Below are 25404 nucleotides of genomic sequence, written 5' to 3'. Positions count from 1 at the left end.
TTACACCACTGCAGGGCACACTGTAATCAACTTCATAGACAATATTAGCTAAAGATTCAAAAGAACACAGGGCAGGGCATGCACACTGTAATCAACTTCATAGACAACACCTGGCCGGTGGTACGACGTATTTGTTGGTTTTTACCACTTTCTCCAATCACACATCTCCAATTGTGGATTTTTACACTGCAAAATAACTGACTTGTGAGTCTGTAGGGCTGTGATCAAATGGGGATGCAACAATATTATTGTCCACATAGGGTCAGTGTTGGCTTGGTTTTAGATGAGTGATCTACCTCGTCAGTTTCAAATTGCATTCACATGTCACTCAAGCCCTCTGATTGATTTCCAGAGTGTGGTTTGACTTTGAAGGCTGTATCAAGCGAATTGAGACTTCAACGAGAACTATTTACGTTTACAAAAGATAGGCAACACGGTAAAGAGCGGTAAGTAGCCTACATCAAAATCCAAGTGTAAACTACGACAGTCTGTCGTTCATATTTATTGAAAAAATATATATATAGAAAATTGGCGTCAATTAGTCATGGCAGTCCTTGTTATCGTATTTTGCATGACACAAGGCTACAACATTTTTGTCTTGTCAACAAAATCTATATTAGGGTAACTCACTCTTGTTAGTTTAATGTTTTTAGAAACATTTGTTAGTTTACAGAAGATTTGATTAAATAATAAGTGTCCTTTAAATTAGTGGCTCAGGTAAACTCGTTATTTTAATCCAGGTAGACTGCTGGTGTGCTGTGCTCTTTTGCTCCCATTTAAAAACTATAATCCTATGGTCTACACACAAGAAGGATAGGCTACAACAACCTCAATCAACAACTGTAGTCTATTTGGGATGTCTGAAATGTGATGAACTTGGGAAGTATGTGGTGTGATGGACTATCAGTATAATTCCTCTCCTTTCACTAAACCCGTCTCCTTTTAATTATTTATTTGACCTTTACTTTACCAGGCAGGTCAATTAATATCAAATTCATATTTACAATGACAGCCGGTCTCCAATGACAGCCTCTCCCCTCTCTAGCTCTTGTCCTGTTGTCACCCCCTGCTCCAGCATGGACCTTGGAGTGACCCATCGTCAACGCCACAACCCTGTTGACAGCATCTGTCGTAAGCTGCAGACCATCCAGCGGCACGACCGTGAGTTTAACCCCTCCTCGCCCTTCCAGATCCCAAAGTTCACGTCCAGCAGCTACGACAGCCCCCAGTCCGGCCTGCGCCGCAACCTGGAAGTCATCCTGAAGAAGCGCGAGAGGGAGGGGATGTTAACCCCCAAGGGTTCACCCCAGCTTCCCAGGAGCTCCCACTGTCCCAACTCCACCCCAGCCAACCACACCATGAACCCCCCAACCCCAGTCAATGCTAAGTTTACCATAACGAGTAATCCTGGGGAGTGGACGGGGGTAGGGGTGGGGTTAGGAGGGCAAGGGAGAGGATGGCAGAGAAACTGCTCCACCCCAGCTGTCCAGACTGGAGACACTTTTTTCAGCTTCTCTCATGGTCACCGGTTTACTCAGCCTGAGGCAGGGACATTGTCTGACGGCAGTGAGAGGCACAGGACCCCTTCTCTGTCTCACACACCTGCACATAGCCTGCTGTCCTACAACCTCAACTTCTGCTCGTCGGACTCCACGGCCAACCTGCTGCAGTGTGAGCTGCCTTACCCGGCCCTGGTTGTCAAGAGACTGTCCATGGGAGACGGTAAGGGGAATACACACACTCACTGTGGGAATACGAAAGCACTGCTCAGTTCTTAGTGAACAATTACATCAATGATAGACTATTGATCACAAGAGGTTAAGAGCATTCCTCAGGCCTCTCCCACACTCCTTTCCATTCGCCATCTCTTATGTCACACACCAGTATGTACATTTTATTATGTTGCCTCAAGGAATGTTATGCAACTGACAGAAGAACAATCATGTTTATTGGCCACTGATGTCAGCTGATGAAGTGGCCATTGGCCAGTGTAGTTACAGAAAGTGTGTGTGTGTGTGTGTGTGTGTGTGTGTGTGTGTGTGTGTGTGTGTGTGTGTGTGTGTGTGTGTGTGTGTGTGTGTGTGTGTGTGTGTGTAGGAGCCATGTCCTCTGAGAACCGGAAGGAGATGGCTGAGGTCAGTCTGATCTGTGAAGAGGATTTACTAGACACCATTTTCCATGTTTGTGACACCCAACGCAGAGGTACGCACTCGCTCACATACAGCATTAAACTCTCAAAGTATCAAATATATACTGAGCACAGAAGTACACTCAAAATATCAAATCTAGCACATTGTGGAGTACACACTCTTCTATCCCGACTCACCGTATCGAACACTAATAGTATGAGGCACAATCTCATACACACACTCACCGTGATAACGTTTTGTTAAAAAGGCGGTAAATAATTTACTCCACTGGGGTGTAGCTAGTTCTGCTTTCTTTTCTTTGTTTCTGAAGCAGTCAAAGATGTGATACAAGTGCTCTAGATTCCCTGTGGGTGGTTGTCTCTTCACAGTCCTGTTTTGTTTACTAAAAGTTGTTACTGAAAGAACCTCAGGCGGAGGAAGGAGATTGCTATGACGCCTGAGGAGGTCCCTTACCATGCTAGTCACCAGACTGACTACAGTAACCCAGTAAATGACTATGGTAAAGACAGTAACCTGGCCCCCTCCTGCTCCTTCAGGTAAGGTGTACGTGTCTCGTATCGTGGACTACCTGCGTCACACCACCAGCCGTGGTTCTGAGGACAGCGGGCTGGAGGACCTGTGTAATATGCTGGACCCGGAGCACAAAGATGTCTCCATAGACCTGGACACCTACCACGCCATCATGAAGGAGTGGATCGATGACTGCAGAAAGAATGGGTACTGGAGCTGTTTTCTGTGTCCCCCCCCCCCCCCAAATGGCACTCTTCCCATTTATTATGCACTACTTTTGACCAGGGCTCTGGTCAAACGTAGTGCGCTACATAGCAGTGCATGTCGTCTTGTCCCACTTTTGCCTGTACATGGTGCTGTGTTCTAGTTCAAATGGGTACCACATTTGCAGCCGAATATTCTCATCAAAGAGCTTGTTGTCTATTAGATAAGCTTTTGTAACTTTTGTGTTGTAACAGATACATTAACCTCTGCATTCCTGCCTGTGTGTGTGTAAGTAAGCCTGTGATATTGTGTGACTATATAATGTCATGTTTCTGGGTGTCTGTCTCCTTGTCTTCCCCACAACCACAGGGACGACACCCCAGAGGACATGACTCAAGAGTCTGTCAGACTCCGAGACAGCCTGTCAGGTGAGTTGATACAGACATACAGTGCCTGCAAAAGTATTCATCCCCCTTTGCGTTTTTCCTATTTTGTTGCATTACAACCTGTAATTTCAATGGATTTTTATTTGGAATTTATGTAACGGACATACACAAAATAGTACAAATTGGCCAAGTGAAATGAAAAAAAAATTCCTTGATTAATTTGTTTTTTACGGAAAAGTGGTGTGTGCATATGTATTCACCCCCTTTGCTATGAAGCCCCTAAATATGATCTGGTGCGACCAATTACCTTCAGAAGTCACAATTAGATTGCACACAGGTGGACTTTAAGTGTCACATGATCAGTGCATATATACACCTGTTCTGAAAGGCCCCAGAGTCTGCAACACCACTAAGCAAGGGGCACCACCAAGCAAGCGGCACCAAGGAGCTCTCCAAACAGGTCAGGGACAAAGTTGTGGAGAAGTACAGATCAGGGTTGAGTTATAAAAAAAAAAAATCCTAAACTTTGAACATCCCACAGAGCACCATTAAATCCATTATTAAAAAATGGAAAGAATATGGCACCTCAACAAACCTGCCAAGAGAAGGACGCCCACCAAAACTCACAGACCAGGCAAGGAGGGTCTTAATCAGAGAGGCAACAAAGAGACCAAAGATAACCCTGAAGGAGCTGCAAAGCTCCACAGCTGAGATTGGAGTATCTGCCCATAGGACCACTTTAAGCCGTACACTCCACAGAGCTGGGCTTTATGGAAGAGTGGCCAGAAACAAGCCATTGCTTAAAGAAAAAAAATAAGCAAACACGTTTGGTGTTTGCCAAAAGGCTTGGGGGAGACTCCCCAAACATATGGAAGAAGGTACTCTGGTCAGATGAGACTAAAATTCAGCTTTTTGGCCATCAAGGGAAAACACCTCATCACCCTGAGAAAACCATCCCCACAGGGAAGCATGGTGGTGACAGCATCATGCTGTGTGGATGTTTTTCATCGGCAGGGACTGGGAAACAGGTCAGAATTGAATGAATGATGGATGGCGCTAAACGCAGGGAAATTCTTGAGGGAAACCTGTTTGTCTTCCAGAGGTTTGAGACTGGGAGGAAGGTTCACCTTCTAGCAGGACAATGACCCTAAGCATACTGCTAAAGCAACACTTGAGTGGTTTAAGGGGAAACATTTAAATGTCTTTGAATGGCCTGGTCAAAGCCCAAACCTCAATCCAATTGAGAATCTGTGGTATGACTTAAAGATTGCTGTACACCAGCAGAACCCATCCAACTTGAAGTAGCTGGGGCAGTTTTGCCTTGAAGAATGGGCAAACATCCCAGTGGCTAGATGTGCTAAGCTTATAGGTACATACCCCAAGAGACTTACAGCTGTAATTGCTGCAAAATGTGGCTCTACAAAGTATTGACTTTGAGGGGGTGAATAGTTATGCATGCTCAATTTCAGTTTTTTGTCTTTTCTTTTTTTCCTTTTTCTTCAATTAATTCCAGGTTGTAATAGGAAAAATGTCAAGGGGGGTGAATACTTTCGTAAGCCACTGTATAGTCTGTCAGACTCCGAGCCTGTCACAGACAAAGGAGGCATTAGAGGACTAATCAGAGAAACGGATGACTGTTGTGAGGGGTGACGGTTTTCTCTTGTACCATGCCTCCAAGTAGCTCTCTCTCTCGCTCCACCACTCACTCTCTCTTACACACACACACACACACACACACATAACGTCTCATAATTTTAGCAAGTCAATGTATTTTCTCCCTCATTCTCTCTTTAAGCATAGACCACTTCTCTCACTCATCTCTCTCTTCTCCGTCAGCTAAGAGGTCTGTCCTGCTGAACATGACCTCAGGCAGTCTGGAGGCGTTTGGAGGGGAGGTGTCACGAGCAGATCTGTAAGTAATGCTCGTGTTCGTGTGTGCGTGCAATTGTCCAATTTGACGTTTGACTAACCGTATTTTACCCTGTATGTAACTGTGTTTTTCTCCCCAGTGAGACGTCAGACCTGGTGTTCTGTGTGACCGACCTGCAGTTCAGTAACCAGAAGCTTCAGGAGGAGGTGAGGAAGCTGAAGCAGAATGTGGAGACCATGGAGGACCATAACCAGAAACTTGCAGAGGAGAACGAGGAGCTCAAGTCCCAGGCCAGACTGTATGGATTGTACACACACACACAGTCACGCATACACATACTTTTGAAATGCATGCCTTCCTATTCCGCCTTCTCTCAATTGAACCTCCTATTAGGCCCCACATACTCACACCAAGTATAACGTCCCTCTCTCCCCCCCTGTAGAGGCCAGCAGCTGGCCCAGAAGGAGAAGATGTTGAAGGATGAGGTGGAGGAGATGAAGATGAGTCTGAGCTGTACAGAGGAGGGTAGAGCCAGGGCCTCGGCTCAGACCAAACGTATGGTACATATACACTCACACACACTTCTTCACTGTCATGCTGTTCAACTATCTACACTGAACAAAGTATAAACGCAACAATTTCAACGATTTTACTGAGTTACAGTTCATATAAGGAAATCAGTCTTTTTTTTTTCTTTTTTTAAATAAATTCATTAGGCCCTAATCTATGGAATTCATATGACTGGGAATACAGATTTGAATATGTTGGTCAGATACCTTAAAGAAAAGGTGGGGGTGTGGATCAGAAAACCAGTCAGTATCTGGTGTCACCACCATTTGCTTCATGCAGCAAGACACATCTCCTTTGCATAGAGTTGAGCAGGCTGTTGATTGTGGAATGTTGTCCCACTCCACTGGAACACGCTGTCGTGTATGTCGATCCAGAGCATCCCAAACATGCTCAATGGGTGACATGTCTGGTGAGTATGCAGACCATGGAAGAACTGGGATATTTTCAGCTTCCAGGAATTGTGTACAGATCCTTGCGACATGGGGCCGTGCATTATCATGCTGAAACATGAGGTGATGCAGCTGAGTGGCACGACAATGGGCCTCAGGATCTCGTCACGGTATCTCTGTATTCAAATTGCCATCGATAAAATGCAATTGTGTTCATTGTCCATAGCTTGTGCCTGCCCATATCATAACTCCACCACCACCACCATGGGGCACTCTGTACACAGCGTTGAAATCAGCGACCCACTCGCCCACACAACGCCATACTCTGTCGGCCATCTGCCCAGTACAGTTGAAACCGGGATTCATCCGTAAAGAGTACACTTCCCCAGCGTGCCGGGGGCCATCGAAAGTGAGCATTTGCCCACTGAAGTCGGTTACAACTCCGAACTGTAGTCAGGTCAAGACCCTGTTGGGGACTACAAGCACGCAGATGAACTTCCCTGAGAAGGTTTCTGAGAGTTTTGTGCTGACATACTTCGGTTGTGTAAACCCACAGTTTAATTAGCGCTCTGTGTGTTTGGTCTTGGACTATCCCGCAGGTGAAGAAGACCGGATGTGGAGGTCCTGAGCTGGCGTGGTTACACGTGGTCTGCGGATGTGAGGCCGCTTGGACATACTGCCAAATTCTCTAAAACGACAGAGGTGGCTTTTGGTAGAGAAATTAACATAGAATTCTCAGGCAACAGCTCTGGTGGACATTCCTGTAGTCAGCATGCCAATTGCATGTGTCCTCAACTTGACACATCTGTGGCATTGTATTGTGACAAAACTGCACATTTTAGTGGCCTTTTATTGTCCCCAGCACATGGTGCACCTATGAAATATCATGCTGTGTAATCAGCTTCTTGATATGCCACACCTGTCAGGTGGATAGATTCTTGGCAGTGGAGAAATGCTCACTAACAGGGATGTAAACAAATCGGTGAACAGAATTTGACAGAAATACGTTTTTTGTGTGTATGGGACATTTTCTGGGATATTTTATTTAGGCTCATACAACATGGGACCAACACTTTACATGTTGCATTTTATATTTTTGTTCTGTGTATATTGAAAACAGGTGCTTTCACACAGTTGAGGTTCCTGAGTTCATTTAGGGTCATCTATAAAGATGCTGGACAGGCCATTATTTTGGCTACCATGGCTATGCCACCATAGGATGATGATGCCCCTGTCCACAAGGCCCGAGTGGTCACTGAATGGTTTGATGAGCATGAAAATAATGTAAACCATATGCCACGGCAATCTCAGTTACCAGATCTCAACCCAATTGAACACTTATAGGAGTTTCTGGAGCGGCGCCTCAGACAGCATTTTCCACCATCAACAAAACCCCAAATTATGGAACTTCTCGTCGAAGGGTGTCGCATCCCTCCAATAGCGTTTTGGACACTTGTAGAATCTACGCCAAGGTGCACTGAAATTGTCTCATTTTGGTGTTTCCTTTGGCTGTTACCTGTATCCAACTAACTATACAACGTCCACAGTCATACTAACTCAACATCTCCCCAACAGGAGAGAGAGAACCAGAGTCTGATTGTAAAGATGAGCTGTCTTCAGGATGAGGTACTGGATACCTTTCTCTCTGCACACAGAACCCCTTTCAGCAAGATCTACATTGATCTTGGGTCATTTTATTACTTTATCATGTATTTAATTGGAGGCATCTTAAAGGCACCTCAAGTGCTTCTATGTGGTTGTCATTCCTTTTAATGAGACATTTTGATTTGGTGGCGAGTCATCAGGGTTGTGCTCTCCGACCAATCAGTGTCATTGATCAGTTAAGTGTTTACTAGGGAGAAACAACCACAAAGCAGCAGGACTATCTGCTTCCCCTGGGAACTTCCTGTCTGCTGTTTTTCCAGGATCTAGGACAGTTTTTTTTCCCCCAACCCTGGTCCTCTAGTACCCACAACAGTACACAGTTGTGTTGTAGCCCTGGACAAACACACCTCATTCAACTCATTGAGGGCTTGATGATTAGTTGACAAGTTGAATCAGGTGTGTTTGTCCAGGGTTACAATATAAATGTGTACTGTTGGGGGTACTGGAGGACCTGAGTTGGGAATCACTGATTTAGGAAATCTACTAAATCTACTCTAATGTACCTCGTCCACTTTTAACTGACATGGTAGGGTAAAATAAGGCATCTCTTTTGGGTAGAATTACTCATCTCTCCCTCCCCCCTGTGAACTAGAACATCAAGGTCACCATGGAGATGGATGACCTCCAGAAGAGGATGATTGAACTGTGTGACCTAAACGCTGAGCTGCAGGTGGGTCCACATAACTATATTGAACAAACTATGTTGGACAAGATATTGTACCTTTTGAGGAAATAAGTGATTCAAGGTAGGCAACTAGAAAGCGGTTTCCTGGAAACAGATTAAGCCTAGTTCTCAACTTAAAAAAAATCACTTTCAATTAAGATTCTCCATTTAGAATGCTTCTTAGTCCAGGACTAGACTTAATCTGTTTCTGGTCAACTGTGCCTAGAAGGAAAGGTTGTGAATGTTTGTTTTGCCTTTCATGGTCTTCTGAAAAGTCCTGGAGTGCAGTGCTATGGACCTATGTAACTGGCCTTTAGGATCAAAGTGATCCCCACACCTGCTCCTGATGGGTCTGTCTGTGTGTTGTGGATGAGTCCCCGTGGTGTCATGGTAGTGTCTGTTCTCTCATCCACAGGTCCAAAATCATTCCTTTGATGCTGTCGTGAGTGAAAAGGAATCCCTCATATTCCAGGTCAGTATCATCTGAATAAAAAAACAAAGCAATTCTTTCTAGTACTTTTTGTTCAGTATCTGTTCAGCAATGAATAAAGATGGGACATTGTTGTAGTTGGGCTGTCCCCTACTGTACATTCTCTATGATAACACGGCTGTACAAAGCGAAAGTCACGTTGTAGATTGGGTCCTGAGATCAGTAATTACCCAGGCTTCAGGGCATGGTCTGTTCTGTTCATTCATATGACAATACATTTAGAACGTTTCAGAGACATTGTCCTGGGGGAAAATTGTATTATTTGTGACAATCAAGAATATTGCTGTCATGTTGTCTCCCCTCTACAGAAGTGCAGACAGATTGAGGAGCTGAAGGCTACAGTGGAGGAGTACTCGTCAGTCACAGAGGTGAGGAGGCTGTCTGGAAATCATTACTCTATCCCAAATCTCCCCATAGCCCCTACTCCCATGCACTAGATCATAAAGGAGTGGATGTGTACAAGCAGCAACGCTGTACCCGCACTGCTCTGAACTGCTGATCAGAGAGCTCTGCAAAATGATTTGTCTCTCTCAGCAGAGCCCTATGGATATGCATGTCTTTCTGTTTCTGTCAGCTGCAGTGAATATGTATTAGCTGCGGCAGTAGTGGTGTTATCTAACCGTGTTTGATGTCTGTTGTCTCTGACAGCTGTTGAGAGCAGACAAGACCAAGCTGGAGAGCCAGATACACATGATGCCGCCAGACATGGCAGTGTAAGTACACTACTAGAGATGGTGCCCTGACTGTTCTAGTAGCATGATTGGGGAATGCTGTGTATTCTGTTGTTTAACTATGTCCTTTTGTCTTCGTAGTTTGATTCTTTTTTTGCATTCTCTTATCGTCTCTCGCTCTCCCTCTTGCAGTGCAGGTATCTCCCTGTCGGTGGCGTACAGGTTGAACCACAGCACTTCAGGATCCCTGCAGACAGAACTGGCCCTTGCTCAAGCACCTCCGGAGGTTAGTTAAATATATCCCTCGTTCCATGTTTGCAGCCTGTGAATTGAACACCCACTCTCTGTTTGAGTATGCTCACACCTTTGAGAACCAATCCACTGTATTCACCCAAAACATCAGCTCTAGGGACCTTATTATGCTATAGTTTACTGACACCATCAGCCTATCCGCTTCAGGGTTAATGACCAAGTCGTGTTTTATTTCCAGGGTGCGGCATGTGTGTCGCCGCTGAGCTTTGCATCTGTGCTAGATGAGACTCTGGACAGGGAGGTGTTCCGGCTCCTGCAGGGCCCCACACCTGACCAGATGTCCCTGGAGTTCAAGAGCCTCATCAACAAACTGGTACTCTATACAGCAGCCATTGTCCCAATTGTACACTATACATATAGCAGTCCTGATAATTCATTAGATATCTTCAGCCCTTACTGTCCTAATTATGCACTCAATACTCTATGCAGGGACTGGTATCTAACCAGCACACATTTCAAAAGCAAGAAGAAGCATGAAAAACTACTTTTTGTGCATCTATGATGGCATTGTTCTATGATTGTGGTGTAGATGCATGACTCATTTTCTTCCGTAGAGAATTGATTAGTACTTAAAGTAGTTACAATGATAGCCTGAAACACAATTGTTTTTCTGGTTGTTTTCAGAAGAGAGATTTTAAGGACGAGGGCCACTCCATCTTGTCAACACTCAGAGGACTCATACACCACTATGGAGGACCAGGGGCTAGTAAAGACCCCAGACTGCAGGTGAAGGGCATACACACACTATCTCGATCTCGCGCACACACTCTCGCTCTCCCTCTCTCGTTCTCACTCCTTCTTTCTGTCCTCTCTTCCCATCTCGTTCTTTCTCTGTCCTCGCTCTCTTCCCCTCTCATTCTCTTACTCGCTCTCTCCCTCATTCTCTCACTATTTTTCTATTGCTCTCTTTCCCTCACTCACTCGCACACTAGAGAGCCATTCGAGTGGACGTATTAACCCACTATCCAGCTCAGTGGTAGAGGAGGATGTTACTGAGTCACTCTGTACCAGAGAACTCTCTGTAGGTGTGTGTGTGGGTATCCTGGGGGGTCACACATCTGTACCAAAGCAGAGGTTGGTATTTCTCTAAGTTCAGAGATTCAAGAGAAGAGAGCAAATACCTTTTGGTTTTCCATTATATTGCTTTTCACTTATCCTGTTCTTTCAGATCAGTGCAGAATGCAGATCAAGGAAAGGAGCAATTAGGCTATTGAGATGCCACCTACTGAGTTCAATGTGGAGAGTAGGGAGGAGTTTGAGCTGAATAGGACTCTCTCTGCTTGTAGCTTTTAGAGGATTACATAATATGGCTGTTCTCTCTCTCCTCTCCAGAGAGCCCTAATCTACAATGTTATATAACTATCTCTATCCCATCAATGCCTATTAATGCAGCGTGGCTTAGTTAGTGTGCTGTAGTGTAAATTCAGTCTCTCGTAAACACACACACACACACACACACACACTCGCTCTCTCTCATTCGGGCTTTGTCACCTCCCTCTCTCTTTCATTCCCCCCTCTCTCCCTCCCTGTCACTCTATTCACTCCCTTTCCTCTCTCCCACCTCCTTTCTCTCTCCAATCTGCATTCGTCAGACATGTCCACAGTAAACATTCTTCTTGAGTAAAGAGTGCGTGCAGTAGTGTCACTGACTGTGACTAAGAGATGGACATACTTTACGTCTAGTACCGCTGGATAGGCTGCCTGAGACCCTGTAGCTCCAGGAAGAGGCTGACTCCCTGCCCTTTCTCCCCCACAGGCAGTGCAGTCTGAGCTGGATCAGAGGAGGACAGAGTGGGGCCTCAGCCTGGAGCAGTTGGACCAGTACACCGACTCCCTGGAGAAAGAACTGATCAAGATGGCCAACAGCATAAGGAGGTCCCGCACTGAGATACTACACCTGTCGGTCAGGTGAGTGGGGGTTGTGTGTGTGTGCGCGTGCCACTTGGAAGTGAGGGTCAAGAGGAACTGGTGCTGCTTTTCTCTCACTGGTCAAGTACATTTTGCGGGTCTTCTATAAGAAAGGGTTTCAGTGTGGAGGGAGGGGCTGTCATTGTCTAAGAGAATACAGACTCTGTACAGGAGGGATCTAGGGTGGAATCTGGTCATATTTGGTTGCTTCCCTCTGCTCTCCTGAAGTCTCTGTGCTCTGGGTCTGACTGGGTGACCTCTAACCTGTGTAAGTAGTGGTTGGGTCCTGGCCCAGTATGGCTCTCTGTCTGTAGCTGCCTCACTGCCACGTGGACCCGTTCCACACTGCCGCCTTGCTCTGGAGGATAAAAGGGGGAGGGGGGGGCCGTTATCAGGCCAGGCTGTGGGAACGTTGTCTGGGCTGCCAGCTGTCCACAGGCCCTCTGGACTAGTCTGGGACTGGGTGTTAGGAGCTGTCTGATACTGGAAGTTAGGGGCTCTCCAGAGCTCCTATCATCCTAGTACAGGCTGGGCAACAGCAGCATGGGACACTGCATGGGCCTGCGGATTGGGTACAGTATGTTATGAACCTTTCACTACGCTGTCAATGGGCTGGGTGAGAGTGATGAATCTGTTCATTTGCATTGTAGTCACTGGATGCATGATTGCTGGGGTTTCGGAAGTATTTGTGGCTAGTGACCCTTTTTTATTGTTGATGTTTTTGGGAGTGTGTTGCTTTACGTGTCTGTCTGTGTAAATGTGTGTGTAATTTACGTGGGTCCGTCCGTGCAGGGTTCAGGAGCAGGAGAATCAGAAGCGGCAGCTGCGTGAAGAGTTGGACCAGCTAAATACCCCGGGGGACAGCAGGGAGGCCAGCTGCCAGACTCCTGACGAGGACACACAGGTAGGAGAGAGAGGGAGGGAGGGAAGAGGTAGACGGGACAGCAGATAGGCTAGCTGTGAAACCCCTGATGAGCCACAGGTAGGACTAATTGAGATATGGGGGAAGAGGTGTCCCCTGTGTGCCACAGATGGCATGTAGCTTTTGAATATCTGTGGAATATCTTGTAGAAAGATGGTATGGGAGAAGGATGTTGGGTATAGTGGATATTGGGCTACTGTTAGGACACAGGCATTGAGAGCCATGGAGCATAGCAGAGAATAGGACTCGGATTCAGATGGTGAATAGTTGTATAACTTTGGAGTACGTTTTCCATCCAGATGGAGATGCTGTTTAATAGAGACGCTAAAGGATGGAGTGGGAGGCTGAGTGGACACTTTGAACACTTTCTGATCAGGAGAAATATTCTCTGTTCTGTGATGTTAATTTGTGAGTGCCTTTATTGTCCATTATCGGCCATAGGCACATATCTAGGATCGGTTTACCATCTCCCCAACCTTAACTATTAGGGAGGAGAAACACACAATTGATCTTGGATCAGCATTCCCGGGAAAATGTAACTTCATCGTACTCCATGTTTGATTTTCTGTTGAACTCTGAAATCTCACATTAGCATTTTGAACAGGCTCCATTCTATGTATATGTCTATCATTTATTTAAGTAGGGACAGATGCAAATAAAACATTGACACATTGAATAAACAAGTAACATTATCCTACTGTTTTGTGTTTATTAGCCTTTTTAGACAGTTTTTCCTGTGCTTCTATGTGTTCTTTGGTGTCTAGGCAGAGTTACTGAAAAACCTCTTTCTGCTAATGTGAAAAATGCTTTAGAAATAGATTTGATTGATTCCCTGAACAGGTTTTAATTCAGTTTATTTACTTTGTCAGGCTGGGGAGGACCTGGACTGGGACGAGGAGTTTGTCCTCCAAGGCTTCCTGAAGAACGAGGGGGTGGAGACGTACAGGGACTTCAAGAGTCAGGAGACGGGACCGACGGCGGAGGACAGACTGACAGAGAGAGGGGACCAGCCTGGAGAAGGGGAGGTTGGGGAGAGGTGGACTGTGGTGGGGGGAGAGGGACCAGAGGGGGGACTGAGGGGGATCTCCCTTCTCTCTCCTCTCTCGGAACAAAGTGAACCCGACCAGACGGAGGGAGAGGATCTGAGAGGTGAGTAGGATTCCACAGATTAGTAATGATGATGATATCCTATTATAACTCCATATTGGGCTGTATTTGAGTGAGTTTACAGGAGTTCCTGTAAGGTCTTTCTCTGGTTCTGGGCTACTGAAACACTGGGTAAACCAGGGGTTAGTGAGTCCGTCAAAAGCCTGTGTGGATTACCCCTGTAATCCTTGGAGTCACAGAGCACTAAGCCACCCTTGAAGAACCAGCCCCAGACACCCACACAGCCCTCTGGGGTTTGTGGCAAGGACAGCCATAGATGGCCAGGGTCTCCAGCTAGGGACCTCTTAGTGTGTGTCCTGGTTAAAAGTCTTCTGTCTGTTTGTTGGCAAATTTTCTAGGCCCCAGCCTTCTATGGCCAGGTGTTAAAGTAATCCAAACCCAGTGGAAGTGGTCTCCCTGCATCACTGGCTGTCAGAACCCAAAGAATGTGGCTATTACTGCCTCTAAACCCACTCTAACACAGACAGGGAGTTTAATGGGGTAATAATATGGTCTAAGATGGTAGTGGGTGGGGCTTAGTTTGACCTTGCCAGTGACCCCAGCTGAATATCACGGAGATTTTTAACTTTAACTAATTAGCTTTTCTTCTTCCTTCCGGTCTCTCTCCCCCCCTTTTCTCCATTTTTTTGTCTCTCAGAAGCCACAGTGGCAACAGACAGTGACCAGAGGGTGAACGGTCTATCCCCACAGGTAGATGGCAGTCTTTAAAACCTAGAACTCTGTATGTAACCTTAATGTGTCCGTGTGCTTTAAAGCTATTCTCTGGATTCGTTTTCTGGTTGTCCACTCCAGACTTGACTGGTGGTTGTTTGTCATATAAAATAATTGGTGTTCATTTGAGTAGAACCCCCACCTTGGAACATTGCTTTGAATGGGGATGTCCCTTCTAGTATGTAGATCTACGTAGTCGTCGGAGTGCATGTGACCGTATGTGGCGGTGATAGTTTTAAGAGGCCACTTCTTCCTTTGGTGCTGGTGGGCAGGAAAAGAGGGAATGGTCATAGGCCCCGTTCAAATACTTTGAACATGCATCCTTCCCTCGCCTCTTCCTTGAATGAATCAACGATCTATCCTGATCACTTAGGTTTTGTGTAGCTTTTACCAATCCTGTCATGTCTGATCAGTGACCACTCCAAGGAAGGAACAGAGTAAGGAAGCATTTTAAGAGCATTGGAACAGGAGCAGAAGTGTTAACCACACCTCGGTGAATAGACAACAGGACGTGGACCAATCTAGGCTGGAACACACACTCGCTTTCCATCTTCCTCTTTCATACTTTTTACTTTCCTCCCACTTGACATAACTCACACAGCCTTGCTTTTATTCATTAGTTCAAGATGGACTAAATGGAATGGCTCATCTTCTGAAGTCGAGCTTTCTTAATCGGATCGATAGGGAATGGACAGTGACTGATAGAGGTGATGTAAGAGGTTGTTTTATATGCTTTGTTGTTGGGTAAGCAAAGGCACTGTTGCTTTCCAGTCTATCGCTGCATCCTTTCCCATTAACTGAATGGACAGGTGGCTGTTATGTATTGATGCTCGTCTGTTGATCATATTCATACTTTTTCTTTATTTTTTAAATGATCTGTATGTGTTGTGCCTCAGGGTGCCAAACTACCAGAATGCTTTGGGCTTGAGGACGCCCACCAGCATGCTGTTGACACCGAGGAGCATCCACTCCCTCCCTCCCACTCTTCTCTATTGGGTAAGACCAACTCTCTCTTCCTCCCCTCTGATCAGTCTTTCTCTCTCTGCACCATGTAATCCCTGACTCTCTCTTGCCTGCAACTACAGCAAATTAGTATCTCTCTTCATGCATTCAGTATATTTCATTGAGTTGGATGGCCCTCTCCAATGCCGTTTCACTTATGACTCCTCCTCACCCTTTTGTCCAGATGCAATGAGCCCTGACACCATAGTGCCCCTTCTTCAAGACACACCTCAGCCTGGCTCACCAGAACACGACAGGACCATCACTGCTGGGAACAGTCCACCCCCCAGGCTGGCTGAGATGGTATCTCCCAGCTGCACTTACCCTGTGATGGATGAGACCATTTTACTGACTGGCAGGTGAGATCAGAGCTCTGTGGCTTTTACAGTACAGTCGTACTTTCGGTGGGAGTGCACTGTAGCATGCTTCTCTTCCTCTCTGGACACATTTGCCAGTCAAATGAGTGTTTTTCAAGTTGAATGAGGGAAATGTTGGCTATGTAATTGGGCCCCTTTAGCGATACTTTGCATACCCACGATGCACCTGTAATCGGGGCTGGGGCAGTGACTTTGCTTTCATAGGTTTGCTCAGTCAGTCAGTCTGACCCCAGCTGCTTCCTACTATCTGAGAGAGATGAGCGCACCCCAAAACATTTATCATTTCTCTGGTTGGGCTCCAAGCAACACATACTGACCTTTCACCTTTCTCTCGGAGTCAGCCCCCAGCAGACAGACGGCAGTGAAAGAGGAAAAGGAGAGGACATCACCACCTCGACCAATATGAGTGACACACAGGTCAGTATAATACACAGGAAGTATTTTACTGATGGGAAAACTAACTTCCTCCATTGACAGTCACAGCTACTGTGACACCATCTCTCACCACTTGACTTCCCCTTTTCTATCGTTCTCTTTCCCTCTTTTACTCTCACTCTGTTCATTCTCTTCCTGGTTGGGCTGAGTGGCGCTGTGTTTTGGATGGGATGGAGGGGTATGGACGGGCTGGTCGGCTGAGGGCTGTGCCAAGAGAGGGGGGGTTAGGGTGGAGGGGGACCCATGGTCCCTCCCTCCTGTGAGTATTCTGCTCCAGTTGCTTCACTGCACTTTACACTTTGCCAAGGGAGGCAAGTATGACTTATTTGGTTCCTTCATCCAGATTTTGTACATAGGATGTTATGTCTGTGTAATAAGTCTTTATGTGTATACCGTTGTGTAGTCGACTAAACTTTTGTCTATATTTTCTGAGCCGGTTTGTGTGTGGTTATTTCAGTGTTGTCCCAGGGGTTAGCTGTGAGTCCATCGACAGAGACAGACATGCTATTTCTGTTATTCCAGTCTCCTGCTCTGTGTAGGCACAGTGGGGTGGCACTCCCAGAGGGAGCCAACATATTTCTTTGAATAGTTAAGAGTGCAGGTTTTATTTGTCTGGGGTGAGGATTAGCATTTAGAGCTGGATCTGTGTGTCAGTTTGGTAGACTGGAGAGTAGTGAAAGGTAGCCTAGCGGTTAGAGCGTTGGGCCAGTAACCGAAAGGTTGCTAGTTCGAATCCCTGAGCCAGGTAAAAGAATCTGTCTGTGGGCTTGAGCAAGGAAGTAAACCCTAATTGCTCAAGGGTCACCATTGATGATGGCTGGCCCTGACTGTGACCCAACTCTCTGAGGGTGTCTTGGGGAGAAAAAAACTGGAGAAATAAGCTATTATGTTTCTGTTTGTAGGCTAGTAATCAAGTTTGACTTATGTGAGTTTATAAAACTCAAGTCAACTATAAGGATTAACAACCATAACCAGGATCCCAGGACTGGGAAATTACAATATTTTCCCCCAATGTTGCACTAATGCAATTCCACAAAATATAAATGTACAGCAGCAGATTGGTCAAAAAATAAAATGGCACATTATCCAAGCAGGTTGTTGCACGGAAGCCTAATATATATATATATATATATATATATATATATATATATATATATATATATATATATATATATATATATATATACACACTTCACACAGTCGCCATGAATTCAAATCACACACATAATTGACACTGCTGGACTGCACACAGAGACCCGAACTATAACTTTTCCCGGCTTCACTGCGCTGTCTCCTATTGCTGCCCATATGAGAGCTTCCGTAGAGAATGTGGGATCAACAAATGTTATGAGAGTAGATATGGATATTTGTTTTTAGAGTTGATCCCCCATTTAAGATGCCTTGAAATGTAAACCATTTCCTCATCTCTCTGTTAATCATGAGCTGACATGCTATCTGCATAATCAACTCGATTTTTCAAATTGAAGATATTATGTAATTTAGTTGGTTTTCTAGCAAGCTCAGCAACTTTGGTGATTTGACCTTTGTTTGACTGCCGTTGCAAAGTTTGTATGATTCAAAAACGCTTTTAGCCTTAGCCTACTCAGTGTGCGCTCTGTGGGTCCTGAGCGTGCTGTGTCGCGATGGCCTAGCCTACTACTGAAATGCGCTGAATTAATTGAGGAACATAACGCCCCGAATTCATGAGCGGCTGTTTTGCAATTTACAACAATGTCATTGGCGATCAAAGTTACTCTGTTATTATTATTATCAGTTTCACTTACTGTGAAATTTTTACATAGGCTAGTGGCGCAGCCAAGCCGGCAATGTGGTGGCGCACAGACAATCTTATTTCGGGAGAACCCTGGTATAGTGAGTGACTAAATGTTGGTTTTAAACTGTTATATAGGCACTTCCGATTTTGTCTGGTATTTCCTGGGACTCTCGGGATAAATATGAATTATTCCCGATATTGAACACTTAATGACACACAGCAACATCAGCTTTGCCAGTCTGGCAGTTATTCAGTAGCAGGAAACGAAGACACTGGGGTTATTGGCCAAATCTTCCTGACATCAATCACCCTGTTCGCTTATAAATTATGCAATGTCCTGGACTGGTTGTTGCATGAATAAATGCAACCTTCTTGGATTGTCCTGTGTCCTCGCTTCTGAAAAACCGTTTTGTTTAGAAACATGGGTTGTGTAGAGTTTAAAGCTTCATAGATGATACATAAAAGGGATCTGGATCCATCTGTTTTGCAGTGAGATTTGAGTTTGGTTTTTATAGTGTCATTCTCCTCTTGATCGTTATGCACAGTTCCATTACCCAACAACCACTCATAGCATAGCTCTGCGCTCAAGTATCCAGCTTTATATAGTCTAGTGCCTTCCGCTCTTACCTAGCTGTAGTGTGTGTGTTCTGTATTCCACCGCCCCCACTACTTACTGCCCTGCCAGTGTAAATGCATTGTACACACACACACACACACACACACACACACACACACACACACACACACAGCTGCTCTCCACCAACCAGCACATTATGTAAGAAATGAGCATTCTCCATCCCATCCTTTCTATTCACTGTACAGAGCAGAGATAACATTCTGATGCCATGGGACAGGTACGGTACGCGATTTTGCGCACGTGTCACTCTTTTTAGTCGTTAACTTCCTCTGACGAGTGATGCTGAAAGTATGTTACAAGGCCACTTGCATTCATCTCTCACCTTTTTCTCTCTCTCTCTCTCTCTCTCTCTCTCTCTCTCTCTCTCAGAAGCAAACCAAGGACCAGTTGGCTGAGAGAGTGCTAGCAGAGGACAGGTGAGTGTATACATGATTGTGTCCTAGTTACATGATGGAAGTGGTGTACTTTTCTCTGACGTGTGCTGAGATGTATTTTCTGTTAGGAGGTTAATGTTGACTTTGTTTGAAATGTTTAGAACGTTACTCTTGCTTTTGGTTGTGATAGAGACACATGGTAGTGATAACGGCAAGTTGTGCAATTGTTTTGGCATGGTGGAATTGCTGCAGTGCTCTGTAGTGTGTGTGTTCGTTCCAGCACCAGCCTGTTACCAGTACTGGAGGAGGAGGAGGACACACAGGAGTCGGTGGTGCAGGTGCCTACAGTGGAAGTGGACTTGTCAGGTAGGAGGAAATACAGGAGCTATGGCCTCCTGCCAACTGTGTGTGTGTGTGTGGGAGGGAGAGGGCGTGCGTTTGCATGTGTGTAACACTTCTTTCACTGGCTCTACAGGGACAGTTAGTCTGGCAGGGGACAAAGGCTCTCAGACCATGGATGGACTGAATGTTGCGCCCACTGACCCATCACAGGGTCCAAGGGATGCTACGACGCCTGACCCCTCAGGAGCCAAAATGGACTCCCTGGTTCTCAGGAGCAAGTTCAAGAAGGAACTGGTATGGCTCCCTGTCTCAAATGGCACCCTAATCCATAGTGCACTATAAGGAGTTCTGATCAAAAGCAGTGTACTGATCATTTGAGATGAGAGCTCTGTGATAGTGAGAACTTTGCATAAATAGTATCATGACCTTGTGAAAATGTTGCCTTTCCTGCCTCATGTGGAAGTGAACATTTTTTCATTTAAGTCGACTCTGTGCTTATCAACACAGGGAAGCACTTCACAGCGCTCTGGCAGAATGGATGATAGTACTACAGTATACATAGCTAGATCGGTACAATGTGACATTGGTTACTGGATACAGTCTGTTAGAATCGAGTGTGTGTGTGTCTGGGGCGGCGGATAGCAGCGAGACTGAGAAGTGTGTGTGTGTACAGTGAGGGAGAATGTGTGTGTATACGGAGTGTGTAACGTTCACCACAATCATCCAGGAGCTGTCTCGCAGTATGGATGTCATCGAGGAAGGGAAGGTACAAGAGGACCAGAGTGAAACCAGTGTTACCACAGAGAAGGACAGTGAGTTAACCCCAGATACCTCCGCTGATAACGTTCCTAATATTTTAATACTTGTATAAGTCTAATTACTGACTGAAGTCAAAATTAAATTGTCACGCTGTGTGATTGATTAGAAAAACTATATCGATCTCTTTCTATTGTAAAAGAGATCAATAGCAAGACAAATGTTTCGCTCTCTCTGTTTCTCTCTGTGTTGTACCAGTTGAAACCTCTGTTTCTGAGGACTCAACTGTAGGGGACAGAAGCAGGTAGGCTGCTCAACATGCAGTACCTCATATTTTAGAGATGCATTGCAAGATAATATAAATGCTCTCAGGTACTGTGACACTCATAGCTCTGTTTTCTAGTGACACACTGTAATACTCTGTTTTCCTCATTGCAGCCTGTCCCCTAACGACAAGGAGATTGAGGTAGTGGTAAGCTTTCCAACCTTTTCTTTCTCTTGATTATCTCTCTGTATGTACCATAGAGTTAAGGCTGTTGTCTATCTGCCAGACGGAGTTCCAGCGCCTGTCCCTGGGCTTTAAGTGTGACATGTTCACCCTGGAGAAGAGGCTGAGGCTGGAGGAGAGGTCACGGGACCTGGCAGAGGAGAATGTCCGGAGGGAGGTGTCCAGTTGCCAGGGACTACTACAGGTGAGAGGGAGGGACTAAGTAGAAGGGAGACTTCAACCACATGTAAAGGGACAGGTTGAAGAGGGAGACACGAGTGAGGTGTCCAAATGTAACTGTCAGGACCTGCTACAGGTGAGAGGGGTATACAATTTCCTTTTTACCTTCCTTGTGTCTGCTCTTCCCAGGCCCTGGCCCCTCTTTGTGAGGATGATAACCAGTCTATGGACATCATCCAGAGACTTCAGAAGAACCTGGACATCCTCATCCAGGCCATGACCAGAGTGTCCAGTCGCTCAGAGATGCTGGGCGCCATACACCAGGTACAGTACAATTTGAATTGTGTGCTTTGTCCCCCTCTCTCCTCACCTTTTGAGTCATATAGGTAGACGGTGTAGGTCGGCGTCTGTGACGTCTCTCTCCCCCTCCAGGAGTCTCGTACAGGCAAGGCAGTAGAGCTAATGATCCAGCATGTAGAGAACCTGAGGAGGATGTACACTAAGGAACACGCTGAGCTCACTGAGCTGAGGGAGAACATGCTGCAGAACGAGAGGTCCTTCGGATCCCACTCTGGAGGAACACACTCAGGTGAGGAACACACTCAGGTGAGGAACACACTCAGGTGAGGAACACACACACACACACACCTCTATGCTTCTATCTAATGCTGAATATTTTTCCTTTTAGATGATTTCAGAGGCAAGAAACAATCTGGAGCAACGTCCTATAAGGTAGGTCAGTTTAGGCTCAGTGTATATGATAATGTGCTGCTGTTTTAGTCACTGTAATAATCACTGTCTGTGCATCTGTACACTCTTGTATTGTTTCCCTATTCCTCCTTTCCTCAGGCATCAGCCCGACGGGTCAGCATAGCAGCTATCCCCCGGTCCGGTGGGGGAGGGGGACCCATGCATTTTGACATGCCTAACAAACCACAGGACACCACAGAGACGGAGGCGGAGAGACTCACCCGCAGATCTCCCTGGTAGGTAGACTACAGCACTGTGTGGAGGGAAATAGGGAGTTGTTGAAGAATATTTAAAACGCAGTCTTGACCCTGTTTTGCAAAACAAACACCATTCTGATTTCCGAGGAAGAAATTTGCATCTAGGTGTTTGTAAATTAGGGGCCTTTGTTAAAACATGACTTGCGGGCTGTGTAGTCCGTGTTAGGTGTTGTGTGGAATGTGACGTGTGGATTGTGTATGTATGTGGCGTGGTTACAGGAATGTGACAAGGAAGAGCACAGCGCGTCCTCCTCTAAAGCGCTTTGTTAGCTCCGGGGCTTGGGTTGAGACTGACGAGCCCTCACTCGTGATGCTGATGAAGGGGTAAGGGCTGATATCGGCTGTGTGGCAGAAGCACGCGCGTGTCTCACTTTACCTCAACCTGAAAACAAACATTCTGCATTTAATTTGCCCAACCATGTACTGTATGTGTGTGTATGTAACAAGTCTGTAGGAGAACCTGCGTACATAACAGGTGCCTGTGAAACATTGATTGCAGAGTATCTGTGTGCATGCCCTGAGCATGTATGTAACAAAATGTGGGACCTAAGTGTGTGTTGTGTGAGACGTGCATTACAGAGTGTCGGTATGTATTTTTGTGTGTGAACCGTGCATGCCCACCCTGTCCCACAGGCCTGCCTACGACGCAGACTCTCCTTCAGATGAGGAGAGGAGGGAAGTGCCTGTTCAGAGGAAGTCCAGTCTCACTGAGCTGGGCAACAAAATCACTGCCCTGATTATGCCCAACAAGACGTTAGTAGTGAACCAACCACTAGTGTTTTGCTATCATCTACAGCCAGGCAGCACTGCTTTTTACTGCTGCGTAGCTGGTTAGGCTTAGTAGCTTCTCTGCCGCTCCTGAGCCTTATACACTTTTCACACCATCGTGCCCACGTGAACCATACTGTGCTGGCTCAGTTTTTTTCTGTCAACTACCGTGGATGCGTAACGAGGCCAGAGCAGTACAGCTCGGCTTGGCTCAGTAGTGTGAAAAGGGTTCTAGATGCTGTAGCCTGGATTTCTATCTGTTGTCTGATTTAGCCACCTGCTTGACAAATGTAAAGCGGTTGGTTAAATCATAAGCACATCTGGCTTCCAGGCTGTGCTGCTATAGGTCCAGGGAGCAGACTCTGGTCCAGATTGACTGGGCAGAAAGACCGCTGTAAACAATGTACCTGTTCTAGAGCGAATGCTTTGTGAATCTGACCCTTGGTCTCTGAGACCAAGCAGTCTCTGGACGTGTGGTTCTGGTTTCTGCTTCAACCAAACTCTCCTTCAGCTCTAATCTCTTCCATCCATTCCCATCAGGAGAAATAGTGTGCCTTTGTCCTGTGGAGAGTGTGTGAGACATGCGTTGCCTCGCCGCTCAACATGCTCTAGTGCTGTCTTTCTATTTTCTGTGTACCAGGTGTGTGCTACAGAGAACGCTTTGGAGTGGTGGTCAGTCCACGCCGCTAACACCATCCTAACTTAGCCTAGGCGCCAGTCTGTTTCTGCATCACTACATCACTGCTTTGGGAAGACAGACAGCTGGCTAAAGCAGACTGACTGTCTCCTCCAGACATTAGCTTGACTTCGGCGTCCATTCTAAATCGTCTCTTTCCCTCTCTCCCACTCTTTCTCCAGTCCCATCCTGGCAGAGCAGGCCGCAGCAGCCCCGTGTTTGGGCTACTCCTCCCGGCCTGCGTCTGCAGCCAGCGGGTCCCGGGGACTGTGGCTCTGGCTGGCCCTAGTAGTGGTCCTAGCAGGCCTCCTGGCCCTCCTAGCCAGCCTGGTGCTGCAGCCGGCCGTGGATGGAGCGCCTGTGGGGACCGGGGACTCCTGGGTGACCATCCAGCAGCTCCTGTGGCCCTACACAGGGCTGAGGCATAACGGACAGCCACCGGTTTAGAGGGGCTGTGGCCCCAACAGACAGGGATGGACGGGCAGGCAGGCATCTGGCTATGGTCAACCCCTGGAAGGTCTTCTTCTGCAACTTGAACCATGTGTGTTAGACTAGTTAGTGTGTGAAGACAGGAGCAGTCGGTGTGTTGGTACTGGGGCTACTGAACACTGACCACCACAGATTTCCTATTGATGCCCGGAGACATTCTACAGCGCCGTTACGGAAGGGGGATTGTAATGTTGTTGGCCGTTGTATATGTGAGCACAATGTTGACCAATCAAGTCAAGGACACCAGCATTGGGCTGTCCAATCATGTAATGGACTTCAGCGCATGCTATCCAATCACGTCACACCTTTTTTGAGCGTTTGTTGGTCCATCATCCTATGGACATCAACATGCTTGCTCATGGACGGTGGATTTAGCCGTTTTTACTTTTTAAAATGCATTACATAGTAAACTTCTGAGTATTATGGCGGTTGCCTGAAGAGGCCACCATTTTTAACAATTAAAATGCAATTTTTTTTATGTTTAATTTATCGTTTGACAGCGTTAGACTGTGTATCTATTATAATGCGTCTTTTTGTTATAACCAGCGTTTTGTTACAAACTCATACAAATGTTTTTTACTCTACTTTAAGTGCTCACTTATGAAATTCATCCACTTTTGTATGTTCCAAAGAGGGAGTCAAACTTTACACAATAAAGGAACTTTATTCTACAGAAATAAGCTTTGTGGTTTTACATGAGGGTCCATCTGTTGTAAGGGTTAAAGTTCAGTGAGCAGTCTGTCATACCCATGGTGTTCCGCACAGAGTAGGTTGAAGTTGCCGCTAACCTCTGATAGAAGATCAGATATACATATTCCCCCTAATGGTTAAAGTTATGATCGGGAATAGTTACATCTGATCCTAGATCTGTGGTTGTTGGCTACTCCGACATAGAGCTTGGGGGTCTAGTATCTACTGTAGTCAGGAGTATGTGAGAGGCCGTGTGGCACGCAGCAGTCTGTGTACGGCCTCGACGAACAGGTGGTGAGAGCGTCGTTCCTGTCCGGCGGGGGACATGCCGTCTCGGAGCATGTGCAGGAAGGTGGAGTGGAACTCGCTGCCGGGGTCCAGCTCTGGAGAGAACGCCTCACTATGTTCCTTGATCCTCAGCCTTTGGCTCCTCCGGGCCCCCAGCAGGTACACACACCACGAGTCCTCTCGGACCGGGACTGGGTCCAGGTGCTCACACACCTGGGAGAGAGGTTAATCCTACTGTACACATTCTACGACACACACACCACGACGACACTGGGATGGCTGCTAGGTGCTCTCACACTTTGAAGAGAAGGTGTCAATATCCTGTCCATCTACACGGACAAAGTACTATGCAGGTGCAAGGAAATGTCAGTACTAGAGGTGAATCTCAATCAAATCTAGTCTGTCCCGTCAACCAGCTCAGTGTATGCACTGCAGCTCTTTCCTGATTCTGAAGCTACTTCTGTTACTTTCTGGGGAGGTCCTCTATCCAAGGACTCTTCCTCAGTGTGTGTGTGAGAGGATGTGTGTTTAAA

The 25404-nt window shown here is 46.3% G+C and overlaps 2 protein-coding genes across 7 annotated transcripts in view; one reads left to right on the top strand and one right to left on the bottom strand.

Annotated features, from left to right (window-relative positions):
• Window positions 1-317: 317 nt before the first annotated feature.
• Window positions 318-24573, top strand: LOC106576138 (inositol 1,4,5-triphosphate receptor associated 2). 2 transcript variants are annotated; one of them, XM_045699750.1, is made up of 35 exons: window positions 318-446; window positions 1046-1722; window positions 2098-2202; window positions 2687-2867; window positions 3234-3292; window positions 5087-5162; window positions 5260-5418; window positions 5563-5680; window positions 7655-7705; window positions 8337-8414; window positions 8824-8880; window positions 9207-9266; window positions 9547-9611; window positions 9762-9855; window positions 10060-10194; window positions 10506-10607; window positions 11638-11789; window positions 12582-12693; window positions 13581-13860; window positions 14516-14568; window positions 15486-15585; window positions 15776-15950; window positions 16310-16385; window positions 19184-19230; window positions 19469-19554; window positions 19664-19824; window positions 20258-20342; window positions 20545-20590; window positions 20725-20752; window positions 20838-20978; window positions 21143-21277; window positions 21386-21542; window positions 21642-21685; window positions 21803-21939; window positions 23587-24573. In XM_045699750.1, exons 2-35 carry the CDS (start codon window positions 1077-1079, stop codon window positions 23849-23851), a joined length of 4266 nt encoding a protein of 1421 aa, XP_045555706.1. In that variant the 5' UTR covers window positions 318-446; window positions 1046-1076; the 3' UTR covers window positions 23852-24573. The 2 variants fall into 2 exon arrangements, with proteins under 2 accessions (XP_045555706.1, XP_045555705.1); XM_045699749.1 differs by having other exon boundaries at window positions 20725-20758.
• The window catches only part of dnai7 (dynein axonemal intermediate chain 7), a 14312-nt gene continuing 13445 nt past the window's right edge, over window positions 24538-25404 (bottom strand). For all 5 annotated transcript variants that reach the window (XM_045699753.1, XM_014153052.2, XM_014153053.2 and 2 more), the window contains one exon: window positions 24538-25084. In XM_045699753.1, the coding sequence (XP_045555709.1) occupies window positions 24815-25084 (270 nt within the window). In that variant the 3' untranslated portion in view covers window positions 24538-24814. The remainder of the gene's footprint in view (window positions 25085-25404) is intronic.

This window comes from Salmo salar, chromosome ssa17, assembly GCF_905237065.1.
Source record: "Salmo salar chromosome ssa17, Ssal_v3.1, whole genome shotgun sequence".
Classification (NCBI taxonomy): domain Eukaryota; kingdom Metazoa; phylum Chordata; class Actinopteri; order Salmoniformes; family Salmonidae; genus Salmo; species Salmo salar.
This window is presented reverse-complemented; position numbering and strand designations above follow the sequence as displayed.

Coding starts and splice junctions, on each gene's coding strand:
- LOC106576138 (XM_045699749.1), top strand. CDS start 1,077: ATGGACCTTGGAGTGACCCATCGTCAACGCCACAACCCTGTTGACAGC. Junction 12,694..13,580: donor CTCCTGACGAGGACACACAG/GTAGGAGAGAGA, acceptor TTACTTTGTCAG/GCTGGGGAGGACCTGGACTG. Junction 15,951..16,309: donor ACCATTTTACTGACTGGCAG/GTGAGATCAGAG, acceptor TCTCGGAGTCAG/CCCCCAGCAGACAGACGGCA.